The sequence below is a fragment of the Hylaeus volcanicus genome, unplaced genomic scaffold, assembly GCF_026283585.1.
Source record: "Hylaeus volcanicus isolate JK05 unplaced genomic scaffold, UHH_iyHylVolc1.0_haploid 12221, whole genome shotgun sequence".
In the NCBI taxonomy this organism is placed as follows: Eukaryota; Metazoa; Arthropoda; class Insecta; order Hymenoptera; family Colletidae; genus Hylaeus; species Hylaeus volcanicus.
In genome coordinates this window covers 450,150-464,125 of record NW_026533163.1, presented here as the reverse complement: position 1 = coordinate 464,125, position 13,976 = coordinate 450,150, and the positions used below count along the sequence as shown (strand labels likewise).

The 13,976-nt window shown below is 32.0% G+C and overlaps 5 protein-coding genes and 1 long non-coding RNA gene across 9 annotated transcripts; 2 read left to right on the top strand and 4 right to left on the bottom strand.

The window, feature by feature from the left end:
* Window positions 1-59: 59 nt before the first annotated feature.
* Window positions 60-1,759, top strand: LOC128883465 (equilibrative nucleoside transporter 2-like). The gene is made up of 4 exons (XM_054135843.1): window positions 60-437; window positions 541-1,110; window positions 1,194-1,256; window positions 1,391-1,759. The coding sequence occupies exons 1-4, from the start codon at window positions 60-62 to the stop codon at window positions 1,757-1,759; spliced, it is 1,380 nt and encodes a 459-aa protein (XP_053991818.1).
* LOC128883463 (RNA-binding protein 39-like) lies at window positions 1,117-5,983 on the bottom strand. 4 transcript variants are annotated; one of them, XR_008458984.1, is made up of 22 exons: window positions 5,851-5,983; window positions 5,700-5,792; window positions 5,590-5,647; window positions 5,478-5,538; window positions 5,299-5,424; window positions 5,156-5,248; window positions 5,032-5,107; window positions 4,890-4,975; window positions 4,378-4,821; window positions 4,237-4,286; window positions 4,091-4,185; window positions 3,638-3,960; window positions 3,475-3,575; window positions 3,283-3,418; window positions 3,008-3,226; window positions 2,857-2,960; window positions 2,693-2,797; window positions 2,334-2,526; window positions 2,131-2,282; window positions 1,696-1,988; window positions 1,515-1,633; window positions 1,117-1,456 (listed from the first exon to the last, which is right to left on the bottom strand). XR_008458984.1 is itself a non-coding variant. In XM_054135840.1 (22 exons), the coding sequence occupies exons 10-20, from the start codon at window positions 4,276-4,278 to the stop codon at window positions 1,824-1,826; spliced, it is 1,635 nt and encodes a 544-aa protein (XP_053991815.1). In that variant the 5' UTR covers window positions 4,279-4,286; window positions 4,378-4,821; window positions 4,890-4,975; window positions 5,032-5,107; window positions 5,156-5,248; window positions 5,299-5,424; window positions 5,478-5,538; window positions 5,590-5,647; window positions 5,700-5,792; window positions 5,851-5,983; the 3' UTR covers window positions 1,529-1,670; window positions 1,716-1,753; window positions 1,819-1,823. The 4 variants fall into 4 exon arrangements, 2 of the variants coding, with proteins under 2 accessions (XP_053991815.1, XP_053991816.1); XR_008458983.1 differs by lacking the exon at window positions 1,117-1,456 and having other exon boundaries at window positions 1,696-1,753; window positions 1,819-1,988; XM_054135840.1 differs by lacking the exon at window positions 1,117-1,456 and having other exon boundaries at window positions 1,529-1,670; window positions 1,716-1,753; window positions 1,819-1,988.
* On the top strand, window positions 5,214-5,854 carry LOC128883466 (uncharacterized). The gene is made up of 3 exons (XR_008458986.1): window positions 5,214-5,351; window positions 5,545-5,580; window positions 5,645-5,854. It is a non-coding gene; the product is annotated as an uncharacterized LOC128883466 (long non-coding RNA).
* A 53-nt stretch (window positions 5,984-6,036) lies between the features above and the next one.
* LOC128883462 (uncharacterized) lies at window positions 6,037-9,197 on the bottom strand. The gene is made up of 9 exons (XM_054135839.1): window positions 9,062-9,197; window positions 8,163-8,978; window positions 7,927-8,107; window positions 7,592-7,863; window positions 7,352-7,531; window positions 7,217-7,282; window positions 6,718-7,127; window positions 6,431-6,660; window positions 6,037-6,349 (listed from the first exon to the last, which is right to left on the bottom strand). The coding sequence occupies exons 2-7, from the start codon at window positions 8,964-8,966 to the stop codon at window positions 6,966-6,968; spliced, it is 1,665 nt and encodes a 554-aa protein (XP_053991814.1). The 5' UTR covers window positions 8,967-8,978; window positions 9,062-9,197; the 3' UTR covers window positions 6,037-6,349; window positions 6,431-6,660; window positions 6,718-6,965.
* LOC128883578 (uncharacterized) lies at window positions 6,196-6,624 on the bottom strand. Its single transcript, XM_054136103.1, has 2 exons — window positions 6,431-6,624; window positions 6,196-6,349 (listed from the first exon to the last, which is right to left on the bottom strand). The coding sequence occupies exons 1-2, from the start codon at window positions 6,622-6,624 to the stop codon at window positions 6,196-6,198; spliced, it is 348 nt and encodes a 115-aa protein (XP_053992078.1).
* A 37-nt stretch (window positions 9,198-9,234) lies between the features above and the next one.
* LOC128883138 (uncharacterized) lies at window positions 9,235-10,301 on the bottom strand. Its single transcript, XM_054135163.1, has 4 exons — window positions 10,164-10,301; window positions 9,775-10,100; window positions 9,619-9,715; window positions 9,235-9,573 (listed from the first exon to the last, which is right to left on the bottom strand). The coding sequence occupies exons 1-4, from the start codon at window positions 10,207-10,209 to the stop codon at window positions 9,473-9,475; spliced, it is 570 nt and encodes a 189-aa protein (XP_053991138.1). The 5' UTR covers window positions 10,210-10,301; the 3' UTR covers window positions 9,235-9,472.
* Window positions 10,302-13,976: the final 3,675 nt, after the last annotated feature.

Here is a 13,976-nt window from a genome sequence, read left to right as displayed (position 1 = left end):
GAAACAATTTTTTTCAATTTTAACATACTAGAAAAAAAAATGTTTGAAAATTGATAGGTATGGGAGTTTCTCTAGAATCATTACCAAAGGAAAATAATGCTAGCTTTTCTTTATGTGATTTGCAAACGTCGCATGATATAGACATACAAAAGGAAAAGTCTAATGAATTTTTTATAGTTTATTTAACTTTTGTTCTTCTAGGAAATTCCGCTTTATCATTTTGTACTTTTCTTTTTCTTATCTTAGGATCTGTTAACGCAATGGTTCTCTCCCCTTTTAAAAACAGTTTACCAGTAACCTACACAACATTTTCTTTATTCTGTGGATGTATTATACTTTTATTTCCCCGTCATAAAAAACTTCCTAATATAGTTTTTTGTTCCATAATTTTTTCAATTCTTTCGTTATTTTTTTCTTTAAGTTTAACCTGCATTAAAGTAAGTTTTCAAAACGATTTGTACAATGCGACCAAGACAACATATGCGGTCTATACCGTGGCAGAATCATTTTTTTATTCAAGCGTTTTTGTTTCCTGTTTAGGATACTCGAATAAAGTCGATTTGTATACACACAATTTGTGGTATAGGTGGATGTTGGACATTTGTATTTCAAAAATTACTATATGAGCAAGCATCCAAATTTTCTCGTTATTATCTGGGCGCTATATCTTTAGGATTTGGATTAAGCGGCGTGTTTGGTTTTTTATCTTGGCTTATTATATCACAATACTTTTTCCCCGACTTTCAAAACATTTTAAAAGCGATTTGGGTTCAAACCTTATCTTGTGTAGTGGTATCCAATGTTTTAGGATTGTGCTTGTGGTTTTATATACATTATTGTCAATGGATTACTACTCCGGTTACAAAAATAAAACTTCCTATTGCATTACTAACAAATGATGCGGAAAATCTTTCAGAAAATTCTGTACAAGGACAACCATTAACCGAGAAATATTTACCCAATAATAGTCTTCAGGAAAGGATTAATAGTCAAAATGACTCTCAAGTTACATCACACTTTTTCGTCACCTGTTTCACTCAATGTAAATATTATTCTGTATCTTTACAACAAACGTTTAATATATCCTTAACCTTGCTTATTACTTTCTTGGTACGTTTTGAATTCTATTGAAAAAGGTTTTCTTTCTTATTATACATTTTTATTATGATACGTTGCCTAAAAAAATAAAATAGATTTATCCTACTACTGCTCCTCTAGCATGGAGTCCCGATAGTTATGAACGTACACTCTTGACAGTAAGAATACTCCTTTGAAAAAAAAAAATTTTAGAGAGAAAAAAATCGTCACTTTGTTAAAAAAAAAAAAAACTTTTAACCATTTATAACATCCTTGCGTTTTATTCAATTGTTGTTGTTCATAAAATGTTTAGGGTATATTTTTGTTTGGTGATTTTGCTGGACGTTATTTGCCAAATTTAAAACAATGGTGTCCGTTTCTGGCGTTGAAATGTAACACAGTGATATATTATGGATTGATGCGCTTGATTTTTATACCGTGGATGATTTTTCTTAAATCGAATAAGACGTCCAAAATACAAGGCATTTTACTTTCCGAGACCTTTCGACGTACTAGTATATTTTTTTTTTCCTTGTCAAATGGATGGCTTTGTTCTCTGAGTAATATGTATGTGATGGTGCGTCTTAAAACATCTGAGGAGAAAGAGTTTATGTCTACCGTGTATACATTTTGTTTACTTGTGGGTATATCCCTTGGTAGCTGGTTAGCACCGTTACTTTAATTATGAAAAAAAAAAAATTTACAATCTTTACTAGTTTACACAAACACGTCTCTGTATACCGTTGTTAAACACAGATAGTTGCCCATACAGTGTCTTGAATGAACGACACTGTTATTTTATTGCCTGCGAAAAAACGTCCATTAAGTGCTTGATGAGCTTTTACGGCTTGATCTGGACCACCAAATTTCACCCATACTTTACCATCGACGTTATTTCGGTTTAACCATAACTAGAAAAAAAAAAATTAATATAATGCGTAACTTTAAAAAACAAGTGTTTTATTGTTTAATAAAAAGTGCGTAGGAAGGCAAAGTGTTACACGTATTGTGAACAATTTTTGTTTCTTTCATTGAACAAATGAGAAACTTTACCTGAAGGACTACGCCATATTTTGAACACTCAGTGCGTACATCTTCAACGATTTCATCCAAAAATGTGGGCCCTTCAGATTTTACATCAGTTTCGGTAAAAAGTCCTTCAAGGCACACATTAGCGGAAAAGGTGTTTGCGTTTGTGTTATTATCTATATAAAAATAATTCTATAATGAGAAAAATTATTATATTTTTTTTTTACTTGAAGACGAATTAGCGAAGGTTGACGTTAAAAATGAACTGGATGTTGTTGTATTTGTACCAGGTTTAGGTGTATCGAGGCGTTGAAGTTTTTGCATTAAAGAAATACGAGGATTAACACCAGACAAAAGTCCACCACCTTCATCATCTAAACGTTCATTATCTGCTTGTTGTTCTGCGTACATTAAAGCAGCCTACAAAAGTTGACAAAAAAAAAAAAAGGAATTTATAATTATTTTTGATTTATTTAGCATGAATCAATTTTTTTTTAACAAATGAAATGTACGTTCTACTTTGTTTGACTACCATCTCTCGGTCTCATAAGATGTACATATTAATTTCATTATTAAATAATTATACCTGGAGGGCATTTTGTGCAGTACTTAAATTATTTTGTAAGGATAATCCGTTTTCACCTAAACCAGATAGACCTCCCCTTTGTGTTACATCTGTTGCGTAACCAACCTACATTCATGTAACAAAATTATAATTTTTATTGAAACAAACCAAAAACAACTGTTAACCTTAATTTTTTTTCCACCTATATCAAAACCATTCATAGCTGCCATAGCTTCACGAGCATCTTGAGATTGACGAAATTGAATGAATCCATACCCTTTGCAATCTCCTGAATACGAAAAAATAGTCATATAAAGAAAAGCACACGATGCGCACCTGTATACGGATCTTTTGGTAATTCAACATGTACAATATCACCAAATGGAGAAAAGAGTTGTTGTAAATCCGATTCAGTTATACAACATAATGACTCAGTAAGGCCTCCAACATATAATTTCATTGGACCACCTTCTGTTATTTCAGCTGCTTGTTGCTTCGCTGCTTTAGCAGCCCGATTTTTTTCAGCTTGGGAAGCTTGAACAATAATCGGTATATCTTTGTTATTATATAGAATACAATAAAATTAAGGTGAATGTTCATCGAAACATTACCCATAATAAAGGACCCGGACAAAGCAAGAGCTTGAAGAACAGCTTGCGGCGAATAAAATTCAACATACCCAACACCTTTAGACTTTCCGCTACGAGAATCACGAATAATTTGGATATCTCGTACTTTCCCAGCACGCTACAAAATTAGGGTCTCATGACAGTTCAAGCATTAAGCACAAAACAAATACATACTTCCGAAAAAAACTTCCACACATCCCGTTCCGTTGCTTTCAAACTTAAATTTAAAATTAAAACAGTTAAATCATCACGTCTAGCTTCGTCAAATTCTCTCCCTAAACATTTATAATCCATCATAATAAATACATATTTATAACACGAATCAAAATAAACAAACGTTTTTTATCTTCCTCTTCTTTCGCTCGTCGTGCTTCGTCTTGTTTCTGCCTTTCTTCTTCAGTTTCTCTTAAAACCTCTAGACGGCGTTCTTCTAAACGAGCACGACGGCTTTTGGGACTTTCGCTAATATGACGAGAAGAGTAACGGCTTGAACGCGTTCTATGATATGAGCGTCCGTTTGAGCGACGCCGCGTATTATGACGACTACGATAATGACTACGACTACGGGACGCTCGAATCGAGTGTGTCCGACTACGCGTTCTGGAACAGGATTTACGATGATTAGAAGCATCACGTCGATGAAGCGAACGTGAACGTTTTCTATAAATACACAACAAAAAAAGATAAACGTTAGCAAATGTCATTTTAGAAAACTATTGTGTATTAATGCAGTTTTATTTTGACAATGTTCTTCAAAATCATTAAAAAGAAAGAAAAAAAAAAAACATACGTTTCCTTTGAATGGTGACTTTTTTCAGTAGATTTACAGTCGTCATAAACATCTGAAGAAGCCTTTGTTTTACTTTGATCTACACTCGTTTGACTCTACAAAACAAGGACCTTATAGAAAAAAGATTTTCGGTAAAAATCGCTCACATCTAAAACAGCTTCAAGCTGATCAAAATCAACGTCATTCATTGTCAAGTCTGATGTCAGGATACCAAATAAGAAAGCGTTTCAATAAAAACAACTTTTTCAAAAAAAAAAAAATAAACTGTCTATAGAAAAGTTTCTTACTGAGAACCTAAGTTGATTAAGATAATTTTCAAAGTAATTCTTTTTTAGGAATAAAAAATTCGCGACAAACTTTTTTTTCTAATATAAAAAAAAAAAACAATAGGAAACAAAAACGTGGTACAGTTCTCTAAAAAATTCAAGTCAAGCTGTTTATCAGAGTAAATTTATAAATACACGGTGATCAAAAATGGTTTTATGTGTTGAAGCTTATAGTATTTTGTTTACATGCAAAAAAAAAATAAAGCGTGACTGTTATAATCCTTGTGCACAAAAAGGGACAGGATCCGATGGAACTTTTAAGACTAAATTTTTTTTTTAAAATGAAGACATGAAACTACAAACATGTTTTTTTTATGAATAAATAGGTATGAAAAGGTGTTGTTTGAAATGAGTCTAGTTTCAAATTGAAATATTTGTCATAGATTGCATTACTTCCGCACAATTCTATTATAGGGACAAAAACAGGACATCAAAGAGTAAAATTTTAGTCATTTGCGCATTTTTTATATTACTTGTAAAGTATTATTATCTTTTCCAACTTCATAAAGAATACAATTGGGAATCTTCCCGAGTAATGAGTCAACCACAGATTTAACGGCTAAAAAAAATTTAAACGAAGAATTGGTTTTGAATATTCGACATTCTAATTGTTACTATCAATATGAAGAGTTGGCTTTAAATGGCGAATTATTGACACGCGGCCTTCTAGTGTTGATGTAAATAACATTCTCTACATAAAAAAAATTTATTGAAATATTACTGAATCATACAACGGTACATGTGAAGGAAGAGAAATAGATTCACTAAATGGGGTGATTATCCTATTTTCTACAAAATCTCGTACGGCCTTTTCTTCCTCATCTGATTCGACCTGAAGCACAACAGTCTTTTTTGTCAAGATCTGCATTAAAAAAGCCATACCTTCGAAATAAACACTACTTTACATTCTTTACAAATATCTAAAAATCCAGCGGGTAAGTCCTCTTTTTTTAACGTAAAAAGTGTGTCTTTTCCTAACTCATATAAAGCTTTCTCTGAATGAAAAAACTAACGTATACATGTGAGAAAGAAGAATAACCTATTCACTTTAAAATATCTACGTTATCAATAGCAATAGAAACAGTGGGCTTGACTCGATTTTCAACTGAACCCTGAATTGTTCTGTAGAAAAAAATTGTTCTAGGCTTTTTTTATATTAGGACGGTAACTAACATATCTGAAGAATCCTTTGGTTTGTTTTGAGGAAAATCTTGTTGCCTTGGCTCAGGTACTAGCAAGAGTTAAAACAAGATGAAACATTAGCAAAAAAACAAGGAAACAACCTTGCTCGACGGAAACAGTTGAAGTTTGACGAAGTTTTTTCAAATAAAAATAAAATGTTAAAATGAAAAGTAATAAGGCACTTATTATAAGCCCTGTGAGTAAGAAAGGGTCGAGTAGGAAATGAATGAAAAAAATAACGAAAAACCTCACATTGAGTTGGTGATATTAACGATGATTCATTACAGCTATGGTCTGCGAGAGTCCATTGTTCATCCCATCGATGTATCTCCATTCTTGAAAAATTATTATTGGTAACGTTTTGGACAAATATAGTAACTAATTGTGAACTAATCTATTTTTCATGGTTTTCCTCAAGACATTTATGTTACTGCATGCGACAAGAGATTGTAGGAAATTTACAATTTAATATTTCAATAGAAAAAAGAAATAGACACTAAAAAAGCTTTAATGTTATACAAAATTGACATTTAAATATTTTATTTTCTAAAGACAAATGTTTAAAAAAAAAGCAGTTTTTTTTTTTAAACTGGCAATTTAATCAAAAAGTGAAAATCCCATATCTTCTTCCTCTTCTTCTTTTTCTTCTTCTTTCACTTCTTCTGTCACCTTGTCATTTGATACAGCATCAGAGGATGGAACTGAAGAATTGTTTGAGGCACTAGTGGATCCTGCAGACATGAGTAAATCCCTAATGCAATAAAGAAAAAATTATGTTTTTAATGGAGAGATAAATAGAAATGGGTGCACGAATTATAAGTTAGAGGCTTACTTAATGTTACATTGACCTAAAGCTCGAGAAAAAAGCATAGGTAAATACGGTTCCACTGTTGCACCACTTGCTTGAATGAGTTTTGTGATATTCTCGGCGGACACTGTTATTTTTTCATCAAAAAGAATAAGTGATGCATATGTGCACAATAACTCATGTTGTTCATTTTGAGGTAAACTTGTAGCATCGGTCATTTTTCTTTTTGATTTTAACAAAGCAGCACCAAAAGTCTGAGGATTCACAATGCTACTCAACTATGTGCATCAATCGAAAACTTGTTAACGTACATCGATGGGTCAGACTTAGTCTGGCCCAAGATTTCTGTTGTTGTGAGTCAAGAATAAAGTCATCATGTTTTTATTTATTTTTTTTCTAAAAGAAATTGCTCTTTACGTAAGATGTTTTTTAGTTTTCACATTTTGTTTCAATAATACTATACAGAATAGTTTATGTGTGAGAAAATAAAGCCAGTACTTTACTTTCTAATTTCTGATACTATCTAGATTTTATAAAAGAGAATTCGTTTTGTTGTTATTTAATCAGTAAAATTGAATGCACCTGTAGGAGTACTTTGATTATTTCTTATGGTTGCATCTGTGGTTCCTTGCCCAAATTGCTCATAAGATTCTGCGTTTGTATGATTTTGTTCATCATCATCTTCTTCAAAAGATAAATACGTTGTCATGATTTTCATTGCCTATAGTACAAACGAAAAAGAAAATAATAACACTACATACAAGTTCACACTTTTTTTTTAACAAATATATTATTTAAGCATTTTGTTACCAATATATATTCTTTTGAATTCACAGGGGCATATTGTAATTGCTCTAATAAAGGATAAGCATTGGCCTACAAGAAAAAGGAAACAAAAATGTTCAATAAAGATTTTTATTGGTTAATTTCAACGTCAAATTATACTTCTTCGACTAGAACAGCGTAGGGATTTTCACTCGAGTTAATTTCTTGCTGTAATTGTTTTCCAACAGAAAGAATATTTAAAAGCGCTTCCAAAGCCGCTCCCACAAGACTGGAATCATCTCCAACATTTAGTGATTTACATAGAGGAGGAATAACTTTCACTTCAACAAGATATTGAACCTACACAATTAACCACATTGCAAATTTAAACCAAATTTGTTTAAAGCTATTTTATTTTACTTGAATAGCACTTGCACCCGATGCAGCATTGGCTAACGCCCATCCTATTTCTTTTTTCACTTCAGAATCTGCATGAGGGTGCATCTCAACAAGTAGAGGTATAAGACCCTCATCAATAACAGCTTGTATTTGACTACGATTTCCTGCAGTAATATTCGAAATAGTCCAACATGTTTCTTTTCGAACTAATGTTTTTTTAGCTCTAGTTAATAATGCTTTCAAAGCAGAAATACAACCCGAAACAATCATTGTTTCAGTTTGTTGATCATTGCCTAAAACCAATGACATAACAAACATTTGTTTTCTTTATTATTTTTCTATCAAAAAATTTTTACCTGATACAATATTACCGACAGCTCGCAGTGCAGGTGTTTGAACATTTTGCGAAGAATGTTGAAGTAATTGTACTAAACGGGAAGCCACACCCGCTCCAAGAATCATTCCAATAGCATTCGAAGATTGTTCATCATTACCTTCCGATAAATAAGATAAAGCCCAGCAAGCATCAGCTAAAACCTATAACATAAGGAAAAATGCTTTCGTAAATTTGCTGTATTAATTTCTTTTATACTTCTGTATCATTTAAATAAATTAATTCTTTAAGTATTGGTAAAGCAGGGGCAATCCATTGAAGTTGACAACGAGGTTTTCCTCGACATAAATTTGATAAAGTCCATGTAGCATTGGTTAACATAGTTGGTTTGATTTGATCATACACTTCATTTGAAGCTGCTCCATGCTGTTTATAATTTAAACAGATTTTTAATTGATGCAAAAGTGGCTCTAAAGCTCCTTCTTGGAAAACCAAATCTCGACAGGTATGACAATCCCCTGCAATATTTCCTAGAGCCCAAATAGCTTGTTCTCGTACATCCCATTTATTTGAAGATAAAAGACGAACGAAAATAGGAACTGCTCCATGTTTCACAACCACTTGTGTTTGTTCTTGTGTACCAGAAGCAATGTTCGTTAATGCCCACGCTGCTTGAAATTGAACATCAGGTCGTGAATCATCTTGTAATAATTCGACCAAACGCGGTGTGACACCAGATTGAATAACTTCTTTAATAGGAGGATTTTTAGCAATGGATAATAATTTTCGAAAGTTTTGTGCCCCTTCAAGCTGTTGAGCTCCATCATCACTCATCACTTGTAACGCCATACGTGGAATGTCTTCAACTGACAGCGTTACACCACCATCCATTTCTGTTACATTGGTTTCAGGAAGATCTTCTAATGCAGCTTGTCTTTTTTTTGATAACCGTGCTTCGCGATTTTGTTTACGAATTTGGACTTGCTGTTCTTCGCGTCGACGACGTGGGTTATCAAAGGTTTTTTTAAAGTCTTTTTTACGCAGCTCTATTCGTGCGTCCATTTTTTACTTCTCCTTTTAAAAAACAAAAAAAAATATTAGTCAAAACATATAGCATAATAAGTTTAATGTAATAAACAAACAAAAAAAAAACTTACAAGAATTAAAAAAAACCTATATAAAGAAACTTTATTAATGTTCTTGTCACACCTACTAATAACTTCTTTAACCGTTAAATTTTTGACACATACCTTTTCTTCTGTTTTAAGATAAACCTTTTTAATATTTCATTAGTTTATACAAGGACTTGAAAAAACATATGAAAACAGAGTATGCCACAAGTCCCAATTTAGTAAACACGACATGTAATCGTAAATTCTTTCTCCTACTCCCGTTTTATATAAATCATATATTTTTATAATATTATTTAACTTCCACTTACAAAAAAAAATTACTATTTTTTAATAAGCATAATGTGAGTGTTTAATGTTTTTATGTTGAAACGAACACGACTCTCAGAGAAATTATATTTAATTTTGTGTTAAAAAAAAAAACGAGAACGTAATATTTTACATGGCCTCCACTGTAGTCTTTTCAGAAACATAGATACCATCAAGGAACTTTCTAATATCTTTCTCCCGCACTAAAGTGGATTGATGAATAAGAGCCGCTAAAAAGAAAATGTTTTACTTTATCTCATTATTATGACTGTTACCTGAACGTGAAACAGTGTCAATATTTATTCCTGTTAAAATCAACTCGTCTTTTACATCTTTAGATTTGTCAACAGTGACGCCAGGGAGTAAATTAATCTAGTGTCAAAAAATTTCATTATGTATTCCATTTGACAAAAAGATTAAAAATCACATACTTTTCTTAATTTCTTTTCTCCCATAAAGTTGCGTACTTCCAAACATGAGCTGTCATTAGTTATAGTGGCATTAATGGGAAAGTGAGCATAGACTAGACGCATTTTATATTGGAATTTCTTCGATACACCAATAATCATATTTTTGATATGACTACATAGTGTTCGGATACACGCTCTTTGAGTTGAAGTTGAGAACCACATTTCAACTTTAATAAGCTTATTATTATTCGTCAGCTTTAAATCAACAGGAATATGCTTGAACGCATGAACGAGTTTTCCATACTTCCCTTCAACTGTAACCACTCGAGATTTCACACTAACGGTGACTAGATAAGCATCATAAGCGATTCACTTCAAAAAAAATGTCGTAAAAAATAATTAATACATACCATCGTCAGGAACAGAGACTGTATCACTGCTATGAAGAAGCTTCATGGTCCTCTACTCTAACGATCTTCCGCAAATGCACCCCGAAAAAAGCTGCTGTCAAATCCGTTGACGTGCCTAATTCACAAATTTTGGGTCAGCGCGGGACGCGGCAGGTGCACACATCTGTTACTCCATTCGGAGATAATGACCCATCTTTTAGGGAATCATAAATACAAGCATGGTTTCTATAATTTAAAAGATTTAATTATCTCGATTTACCCTTTTTGCAAATAAAACATACGTTAATCCATCAAACGTTTAGCACTTCACAGTGCTGTTTTTTTTTAGGTGTTTCAATTTACCTAATTTTTTATTTAATTTGACTATCAGCTTCGTACCCTGTTTCCCACATCTTCAACTATTTAAACATCTTATATAAAATATATGCTGCGTTGTTTTAAAACAAAGATTTTCCTAGTCTATTTTAAGAAAGATGCTTTATAAATTTTAAAAACGAGTAAAGCGTACCAATTTTTACTACTGAATATGACTACAAGAAATACAGCAGTATTTTGTTGTTTTAACGGGTGCAAGTATGGATTAATTTCACGTTGAATGAGGCATTATTCATTCTTTAAAGTAACGATTTTTGAGGAGACCGTACCCTCTTATTAAAAGAAAAATATTACTTTGTCGAAAGGAAAAATATATTGCAGGAACATTTACTCTGAATAATCTTTATACATATCTGATATTCTGTACATCTATTTAGACTTAAGAAATCGTCCTCAATACACCGCTAACATGAAATTATAGTCTATTAGAAAAGAGAATTCAGATACGAACTAATTAAGATTCTGCTGTTTTAAATCGCATTCTTACAAAGTGAGTATTCTTCGCATCTTTATATCAGAAACTTTAATAAAAATAATTTTATACACGCGCACAAGTTGTGCGCGTATATAAAATTATTTTCAGAACAAATTAAAAGAAAAAATCCTATTGTAAGGGATTCGCTCTACAAACATCTTTCGTTTTTTATGAAAACGTATGAGTGTATTGTCACGTATTTAACATGATAACAAAAATAGAATTAATTTTTTAAACTCTCCAGAAATATACACACTTACGCCGCTACCGTCACTATTCTTTACTTAACAATCTAGGATGATGTAGACGGCGTTCACTGCAACTTGTAGGTTTTTCTCTTTTGCGAGCAAATAAAAAAAGAAAAACAAACAAATCACGCTGTTGTGTTTATTTTTTAATTTGAAACTGGCAACTACGGTAAACTATTGTACTGAAAATAAGCTTTAGGTAGAAAACAAATTTAAAGAGCAACATGTTTTTTTTTTTTGCAACACAATTTTTTGCGTTATGAACGTTGTCTAAACAGAATGTTGTCATAAATGTAGAAGGTATTCTACTAAACGCGTTATACACCGTCTGATTCCATTTTTTATCTTTGTGTAAATTATTAAGACATCTTTGACCTTAGAAAGCCCTTAAATCACAGAATCGTAAACAACTAGTATAGTTTTTTTTCCATTTTATTAAATCTATGAAAATTGAACTAGTGAAGAGGATTCTTTTTTCGCGCTGTTAAAAAAAGTTTCTATAGAGAAACTAACCTTTACAATAAGATATTAAAGCCAACATAAGACGAACCGGTATATGCTTTTATGAAAAAATATTCTTACAATTTCCTTATTGAGACTGAATTTCGTCTGGCGGTTAATTAATCCGTAAAAGTTTTCGCTAAGCGATGAAAACATTAGTTTCACTTTGATCTGGTTTCATGTAGGACTAGAATTCTGCTGATGATTTTTTTCCTGCTTTGCATAAAATAAAAGCTTAAAATGTTATGGAATTAATCTAACCAGGTAACAACAATTTATCCACCTCAATTGTTACTTGCTTAAAGGGACGTTTTGTATAATTAAGAAAGTTAATGAACCGTTTCAAGTCAGGTCGAGCAACGACCACTACAAATGTAGTCGACCAATACAATACTTTAAACGAAAAGAAAATCGTTCAAAGAGGGGTGTCACGAATAAATTTTTTTTTTAGAGTATCCCGTCAAGTACTATATCTAGGTTTTTTCTTGATTACTTCTTTTTTACTTATGCATTTATGTGAGTCGGATGCTCAAGGCACTGTTTACGTAGGGTTAGGTTTATTAGAAAGCATATCCCTTTTCCTGATCCGTGATGGATTTCGAAAAACTTGTTTACGTTTACCTCCAATGAATCAGGAAACTTTTGAAAAACAATGGAATTGTTGGAAAGAAAGCATAAAAGCTGTCTGCGCGTTAGGACGCAAAGTAACCTTAATTATTGTTTTAATTTGCTGGATTTCTTTAAATTGTAAAATGGCCTTGGAAAAAAAAACTTTGGAGACTTCTTCACCAAGTTATCAATTATGCTTTTTATTTTGTACAATGTTAATTAGTTTGGGAGTCATCATAACCACCTTTATCGAGGAGAAAGTGATTCATACAATGATAAATGATCCATTTTGCCGTGTGAAAGCAGACGCTTTTACTGGAATGTTACGAAAAATAACAATTATGTGTATTTATTGTGTCGTTTCTTTTACCTTTCCAATATTGAAACAAAACTATCCAATTGAATTCAGTTTACTGTCGTACTCTTTTGGGCAACTTGTTAATGCAATTGGATTCTTTTACTGGTTCTATGTTAAGCAAGAAGAAAGTAAAAACAAAATACAAAAAATTCTTTGTAATAAGAAAAAGTGCGACACAAAATCTTCTTTATCAAACAAATCGTTTCCAGCTCTTCCTTGTACTCCCAATCGTTTCTTGTCGCAATATTTAGGGCCCTGTTATATTAAAGAGCATGCGGCCTTTTTACCAATTTATTGTCATATGAGCGTCTTGGCTTTTGTATCTACTGAAGCGGAACGCTTCGCCTTATTATTTGTATTTCCATCACCTTCTTGGACAGCATTTACTATAGCATCCAATTTAGCTGGGGTTTTCGTTCGTACTATTTTATCTCCTTTAGCAGATAAAATAAGTATCACGTGTTCTTCCTTTTCTCCTCAATCGTGTAGTCTTACTTCCTTTAAAGAAAAAATGACTTTTTTCTTTATACTGGAAGCATGTTTTGGAGTGATCATTGCTTGTTTTGGCCCTCCGATTTCTGCAAGTTTATTTTTAATTTTTTTCAATAAAGAATGGATCATATGCGGTGCTCACGAAATTTTTTCATTGTACTGTTATTATGTTTCATTACTCAGTTTCAACAGTGTTTTAGAATCCTTTATACTTTCAACGGGACTACCCTATCATTTGAATGAATTTAAAAAAATACAACCCTTTTTATGCTGCATTACCATTATGACTTCATATATTTTAAAAAATATTTATAAACATATTTATTCTTCTTTTTTCCAACCACAGTTATATACAACAACTATTCAATCTATTTTTTTAATGAATGCCTTAGTTAAAGCTTGTTGTTTTTCATCTTTTTTGCGTTTAATAATTTTAACATATTATACAATCGAATATTGGGACCATAAAGAAGAAAATGAGTCGACAACAACCTCTGTCTTGTGTTTACTACAAAAAAAAAAATGTGTTGCTTTTACTAATAAAATTTTTTCAATATTTCGTTCATGGTTTTATTTCTTCATACCCTGTTGTGTTGGAGGAATTTTGTCAAGGGTTTTCTTATATCGACCTGAAGGAGTTACTAAAACATTATGGACTCTATTTCAAGAGCCTATAACGAAAGAAATATCTTTACAATCAAAGGTTTATTTACTTGTAACTCCATTGAAAAGAATAGCAATGAAGGAAATACTAG

Coding starts and splice junctions, on each gene's coding strand:
- LOC128883462 (XM_054135839.1), bottom strand. CDS start 8,966: ATGGACGCACGAATAGAGCTGCGTAAAAAAGACTTTAAAAAAACCTTT. Junction 7,864..7,926: donor TGTCGGTAATATTGTATCAG/GTAAAAATTTTT, acceptor CATTGGTTTTAG/GCAATGATCAACAAACTGAA. Junction 7,532..7,591: donor CGGGTGCAAGTGCTATTCAA/GTAAAATAAAAT, acceptor TTAATTGTGTAG/GTTCAATATCTTGTTGAAGT.
- LOC128883578 (XM_054136103.1), bottom strand. CDS start 6,624: ATGACCGATGCTACAAGTTTACCTCAAAATGAACAACATGAGTTATTG. Junction 6,350..6,430: donor TTAGGTCAATGTAACATTAA/GTAAGCCTCTAA, acceptor TTATTGCATTAG/GGATTTACTCATGTCTGCAG.
- LOC128883138 (XM_054135163.1), bottom strand. CDS start 10,209: ATGAAGCTTCTTCATAGCAGTGATACAGTCTCTGTTCCTGACGATG. Junction 9,716..9,774: donor GAGAAAAGAAATTAAGAAAA/GTATGTGATTTT, acceptor TTTTGACACTAG/ATTAATTTACTCCCTGGCGT. Junction 9,574..9,618: donor TGACACTGTTTCACGTTCAG/GTAACAGTCATA, acceptor TTTTCTTTTTAG/CGGCTCTTATTCATCAATCC.
- LOC128883465 (XM_054135843.1), top strand. CDS start 60: ATGGGAGTTTCTCTAGAATCATTACCAAAGGAAAATAATGCTAGCTTT. Junction 438..540: donor TAAGTTTAACCTGCATTAAA/GTAAGTTTTCAA, acceptor TTTCCTGTTTAG/GATACTCGAATAAAGTCGAT. Junction 1,257..1,390: donor ATGAACGTACACTCTTGACA/GTAAGAATACTC, acceptor TAAAATGTTTAG/GGTATATTTTTGTTTGGTGA.
- LOC128883463 (XM_054135840.1), bottom strand. CDS start 4,278: ATGAATGACGTTGATTTTGATCAGCTTGAAGCTGTTTTAGAT. Junction 3,961..4,090: donor AGTCACCATTCAAAGGAAAC/GTATGTTTTTTT, acceptor GTGTATTTATAG/AAAACGTTCACGTTCGCTTC. Junction 2,798..2,856: donor TAGGTGGAAAAAAAATTAAG/GTTAACAGTTGT, acceptor ACATGAATGTAG/GTTGGTTACGCAACAGATGT.